Consider the following 6086-nt stretch of genomic DNA (forward strand, 5'->3'; position numbering starts at 1 on the left):
ATATAATAACTAATACAGATAATAATCAGAATACAAATGAAAAATAATTAAAAACAAGAAGAGAATATAATTACGAAATTGCATGACCTATGCTTCACAATTGTTGCTCAATATCTTTTATTTTTATTTTTGTATGCTATATATCATCAAGAATTTAATGTGAAACTGTGGTAAAAATATTAAATTTGCGAAAGATAATTATGATATATGTTTGTACTTTTAATGACATTATATTATATTATTAACCTCACCAATTCATTTCCACACACACACACACACACACACATATATATATATATATATATATATATATATATATATATATATATATATATATATATATATGAGGTTAAGCTAATGAATAAATGAAAATTACAAGTGAGAAATTAAATTTGTGAAAAAAGAGTGAGACTAAATTCATGAAATAGAGATAATAATAATAAGAAGAAAAACATAATTAAGGTGTTTTTATTAAAGAGAAAGCACGTGACTTTCAAGTTTATATAAATAATGTGTATTTTTAATTATTACACTTCAATCATGTATCAATTTAATCTTAATTTTATACTTCAACGTTCATACTTGTTGACTATTTATGTAAAGAAATACATGGTATCTTTTTTTATTTATTTTTCGTATATCTTCCAAATATTCTGATTAACTGTGCGAAATACAATTTAGGTTAAAAGATAATCAATAAAGAGATATATTTTTTAAAATAACAATAATAAGCTGGGTTAAATTTGTACATGATATCAAAGCATTATATTTGAAAATGACAAAAAAAAATGTAAGGCAGACACTGGTTAAAAAGGTAAAAAGACGGATTTTTATCGAGTTGCAAAAAAAAATGTGCTCTGTTGTGAGTTTAAAATGCGTTCTCTTATAATTTTCAATTAAAAAAATCTTCTTTTTATAATAGCAATTTAATGGAAGGGAAATGATTTAGAAATAATGGATGTTGAATCTTATGCTAATTTCTAGGGTGGTTTAAAAACACAATAAACACAACAAAGACGCTAATGGATAACGAGACAGCACATTATGGGTAATTGGGCATTCGACATTCCACTCCGATTCTGAGAAATATCCAGTTTAAGTTATTGAAGAACCAATCTTCTTAGATAAAATTTGCTTTGCTTTTTTTTTTTTTAATGCAAAAATATATTTTAATAGCTTTGACAAGTTATTTAGATTATATTAATATTTGCAAAATTATGGATTTCAGACTTCATAGTTTGAAAAGAAGTGATTTGTAAACATTTTTTCATTGATTCACTTCTAAAGCTGTAGTTTCATTAATTTTGCTGATATCAAGTGTTAGCGCTAATTTTAAACATTTAAAAACAATTGCATTTCATTAAAAAAATATTTATCACAAAATATAAAAATGTAATAATTTTTTCAATAAATTTTTACTTGAATTATTCAAAAAGTATGTTGGTGAGTCACTTTAAATCCCTACAATATCATCCTATCCATTGAACCACTACTAACCAAAACTCAAAAAAAAAAAGGGTTTATAACCTGTCTGTACCACATAACATTAAAACGTATTTACAAATACAGCTTAATTACCAAGAAACAATCTAAAGTTCATTAAAATATCATTTCCAGTAATTAGAATATGGAGTCTACAATAAATCATTACAAACCATCGGTGATCGAGGTTTTTAATATTATGCACACTAAATGCTTGTATTTCCCCTTCTTTGGACTGGTTTGTAAAGCACGACTGTAACATATTTAGAGTGGAAACGATGAGTGAATCCCAACGCCACCACAGATCTTGGTGATTCTCTATTCTCGATGTAAAGATGATTTAGAATCACATTCTGAGGCAATGGAACAGTTCCTGCAGTGTCTCTATTAGCAGGATAATTTAGCAAAGTATGCTGTAAATGTGAAGGGACCATAGGTGGATCCCTTGCCTCATCTTCATTTCCAGGGTAGACATTGTTATAACTAGAATCAGGAGATTTTGGAACTTCAAATCCCGCCACAGTTACTTCATCCTGCAGGTAGATTGTATCTTTTAGACCAACTAGGCTACTATGAACAGGTAATTGATGAAAATATAAAGAATAAATCACTTGCATGATTTTCAGAGTGAGAATTGCTCATCTTGGAGAATTGGAGCCCAACCGCTAACGGTGTGAATGCATCAATTAGAGCCCAAGTGAGATTCCAATATACCTGAAGAAAGAGTAGCTTGGTCTTTAATGCATATAAACTTGATGCAGTTAATCTAAGGAGGCAACATTTACAAACATGCACACTACATACACACACACACACACAGCAAATCTGCAACCAAATTAGAACTGCTCAAACAACAAAATGGATCATTTGTTCTCACATATGTCTGTCAAAGGCCTGTGTGCAGGGGAGAATGCTTGTGTTTTACTAACACGGTGCATTTGAGCAAAGGGTAAAATCAACATCAAGATGGACAAAAGATCAAATTAAAAGTCATTCAGTAATTGCAATCCTAGTAGTAAACTGAACTATTGTTTTCTTCAGTTTTCACAAGGAACAAAGTGAATGCAGGTTTTAGTCATAATCCATAATCATATCCTCAGCATAAATCTTCTAAACTGACTCACCTTTATTGTATAAGGTTATGCAAGCTCCATTCTCCCAGAATGAATTGCATGTTGAACTATGTAATAAGAACCTAACCAGCAAAACTTTTCTCATGTGCACATGTCACCCTCCATCAATGATAATAAAGACACAAGACACAAGGTAAGGTCACTCACATGCCAAACTTGATCAGCCATTCAGCCCTACAACTTAAGTAATGAGAACTAGCTAAGTGGTAAAGTGCATTTAATTCAGAAAAGTTAGGAATTTGTCTCTATATCATGTACCTCCGTACTTTTTTTTTTTTGTAAACATGTACCTCCGTACTTGCAAGTAGCAACCATCAACCAAAAAGAAGTTCCATATGCAGCACCTTTGTAATATTCTTTATAATTGACTCTTTCATAAATCGTCAAATGCCTGGCCATTGGCAAACCCCACCTCAAATAACTACCCCTCCCAAAGGTGAAAAGAAATTTATGATGTTCAAGTATGCATGAGAAAAATAATTTCAAAAATAAATTATTAATGATGCGACTTTAGGAGCTGAGTCAGTGGATGTTGATCTCCAAAGTTTTTATTTATCCAAAAATCTTTGAAATATTAACTTGTCCAACTAGTGTTTTTTGATAAAGCATAGACCAAAGTATATAAATGGAAATGAGGATGAACTCATAAGAAACTCATAATCCAGCAATGCAAGGAAAGATATCTTAGTAATGCAAAAATTTGCAGTGTCTAATCTTTAAGAAAACTTACAGGCAGAACTCAATCAAAATGAATGAACTGAAACCCTAGTTACCATTTTACTCGTAATCCACAATAAATTTTATTCTTTTCAGCTGATGCTAATATTAAAAGTACATTAATGAAATGCAAAACCCAAACTTCCAATATAATTCTAGATATCATTCCAATCTAGCTAAGGCAAATTGGGAAAAGCTACTCTTAACAACAGCATATACTAAAGGCTTAACCATAATGGTACGCTTCAAAATTGGCATTTGGCTGAACAAAACTAGCATTAGAATTCTCATCAATAACCAAAATTGGATATTTGCGTATGAAAGTCTCATTAAGCAGTTCACCCCACAAGCACCAGGGAGGAAATACATAAGCCATAAGTATTGACGCAAAAAGCAATAATAACACAAATACACAAGTTGAAACCATGAAGGTTAACATAGATGGAGTTTTTCATTTTCAGTTCAAGGGATCAACAGTCCACTCAGAAGGTAAAAAAAAAAAAAAGAAGAGGATCTACTGTAGTTAATGAACACAACTAAATACACTTAACAAAAACACACAAGTGAAAATACTCCATGCTAACCAACAATCAAGCTACAAGCCCACATGAAAATTGGAAACGTTCCATATAAAACAATAATAAATCACTCAACTAAGATTATAATTTATAACTGCATTTCTTTCTTCCTAAGAAAACCTGGCCCTAAATCCTTACTTCATTAGCAGTCACACCACATAGAATCATAAAACAAGATGCAGTTCCCATGTTTCCTTCATATTTTTTTCCACAGAATCAAACTAAAACCAACTTTCCCACCCAAACAACCAGAAACAAAAAAACAGAGCACAAAGCACATATTGCATCATTCATTAATTTTCATTTTCAAAACAAAAATACCCCAAATCGAGCATTCCAGTTCCACTAAATTCGAGCTGCGAACCCAAACACGGAACAACAAGCACACAGAGGGGAAGGAAAAATCCTAATTCACAAAAAAAATTCACTGCCAAAACCGCATGCCAAGTGCAGAACACATTGAAGGAAGAAAAGTGAGGAGAAACAAAACAATTAAATAAAATCATACCGCGTCGCACGATTCGGTGGGATTTGGCGTGATAGAGAAAGGGAATCGAAAACAAAACGCATGAATTGGAAGAAAGGGAAAGTGCAACTCTGCAAACCCTAATAGCGATGCAAAAAGAGAAAACAATGTTGTGTGGTGTGTCCGGACACGAGGAATTTTGTCTCAAAAAAGTTAAATTCAATTAAATAATTGGTTCAGTTATCGAGTTTTAACATTAACCATTTCGCGACTAATTTAATAAGGCAAATGTTAACGAGTTTAATTTCTATATATTGAAAATAATGTAAAACCGTTTTGCATATTCAATTATAAATGTTAATTAGTGTAATTAGTTTATTGATTCAGAAATTAGAAAGAGAAATATTTTTATTAAAAAATATAAAATTATAGGTCCATAATTTTTTTTTGTTTTTTACAATAAATATTTTTTATTTTTTTAATTAATGCTCTACGAGAAGTTAGCAAGATCCATTTAATAATAGAGTTTAATTTTTATGCCGAGGGTCTAAAATAGAATGTCATCTAATTATAAATCATCATTTAAATTATTTTAGGATAAATTTTAAAGTCAACAAATTTAACATATATAGTAAATCATGATAAAATGTTTCTCTTGTCTTGATTAAAAGCAAAAAAAAAATATTTTATATTTATTAAGAAAACTAGTTAATTTTATTAAATTATTTTATTTTCAATTAAAAATATACATTTTTTTAAAATTATTTTTCATTGGAACTTAATATCAAACATAAAAAAATTTAATCTTAATAAATGAAAAATATTTTAAAGATAATTTCATTAAATGAGACATATGTAATTGAAATTTATTTATATTTGAGATGAAAAAATAAGAGACCTTTATTATTTATATTCAAGACTAAAGTAGCTAGTTTCTCATCTCATTTTTTTTATTTTAGACTGAATTATATTATTATATTATATAATAAATATATACTCTATCAATTTATTATAGAATACTTAAATTAATAATATATTTAAATTAAATTGTTTTTTAAAGCTACTACTGTTAATGTTTTATAAATTTTTAGTATCATTCATGATTTTTCAATTATATTTCTATTTATATTATTATATTAATATTTTATATAGAATTATTAAATGCAAAATTGATGTATTTAATGTTTTAAAATAAATTACATTATATATTTTAAACTTAATTATGAATTTGGTTTCCAAATTATATTAAAATGTTGAATTTGGTCTCCAAATTTTTAAAATATTCAATTTAATCTTAAAATTATTGTAAAACATATTAATGTGAGCTTTTCTGTCAAATTAAGCTAATGCCATTAGGATCCCAAAATCCAGCCGTTTTTGAATCTCCAAGTTTATGAATAATGATGATTTTTAACTTGCACTATATTTACTATTAGTTTATGAATAATGGTGATTAAAAACCATCACTACCAGTAAACAAAAGCAGTTGGAAATCATTATTTTCATGATGTCAACTTAATTAGACGAAAAGGATAAAATTTATTTGTTTTAAAATAATTTAAGAATTAAATTGAACTTTTTAAAAATTTGGGTACCTAATTAAACATTTTAATATATAATTTGGGAATCAAATTAATAATTCAGTCATATCTGGAGATCAATATTTAGAAATAAGTATTATTAAAGAAATTCTTGTTATTGAAAAGGAAA

The 6086-nt window shown here is 28.2% G+C and overlaps 1 protein-coding gene across 2 annotated transcripts; it reads right to left on the reverse strand.

The window, feature by feature from the left end:
- Window positions 1-1574: 1574 nt before the first annotated feature.
- Window positions 1575-4623, reverse strand: LOC100785077 (SNF1-related protein kinase regulatory subunit beta-3). 2 transcript variants are annotated; one of them, XM_041007022.1, is made up of 4 exons: window positions 4419-4592; window positions 2607-3006; window positions 2098-2196; window positions 1575-2015 (listed from the first exon to the last, which is right to left on the reverse strand). In XM_041007022.1, exons 3-4 carry the CDS (start codon window positions 2122-2124, stop codon window positions 1689-1691), a joined length of 354 nt encoding a protein of 117 aa, XP_040862956.1. In that variant the 5' UTR covers window positions 2125-2196; window positions 2607-3006; window positions 4419-4592; the 3' UTR covers window positions 1575-1688. The 2 variants fall into 2 exon arrangements, with proteins under 2 accessions (XP_040862956.1, XP_006591124.1); XM_006591061.4 differs by lacking the exon at window positions 2607-3006 and having other exon boundaries at window positions 4419-4623.
- Window positions 4624-6086: the final 1463 nt, after the last annotated feature.

This window comes from Glycine max, chromosome 11 (genome assembly GCF_000004515.6).
Source record: "Glycine max cultivar Williams 82 chromosome 11, Glycine_max_v4.0, whole genome shotgun sequence".
NCBI classification, from domain to species: Eukaryota; Viridiplantae; Streptophyta; class Magnoliopsida; order Fabales; family Fabaceae; genus Glycine; species Glycine max.

Coding starts and splice junctions, on each gene's coding strand:
- LOC100785077 (XM_006591061.4), bottom strand. CDS start 2,124: ATGAGCAATTCTCACTCTGAAAATCAT. Junction 2,016..2,097: donor ATTCTCACTCTGAAAATCAT/GCAAGTGATTTA, acceptor ATCTACCTGCAG/GATGAAGTAACTGTGGCGGG.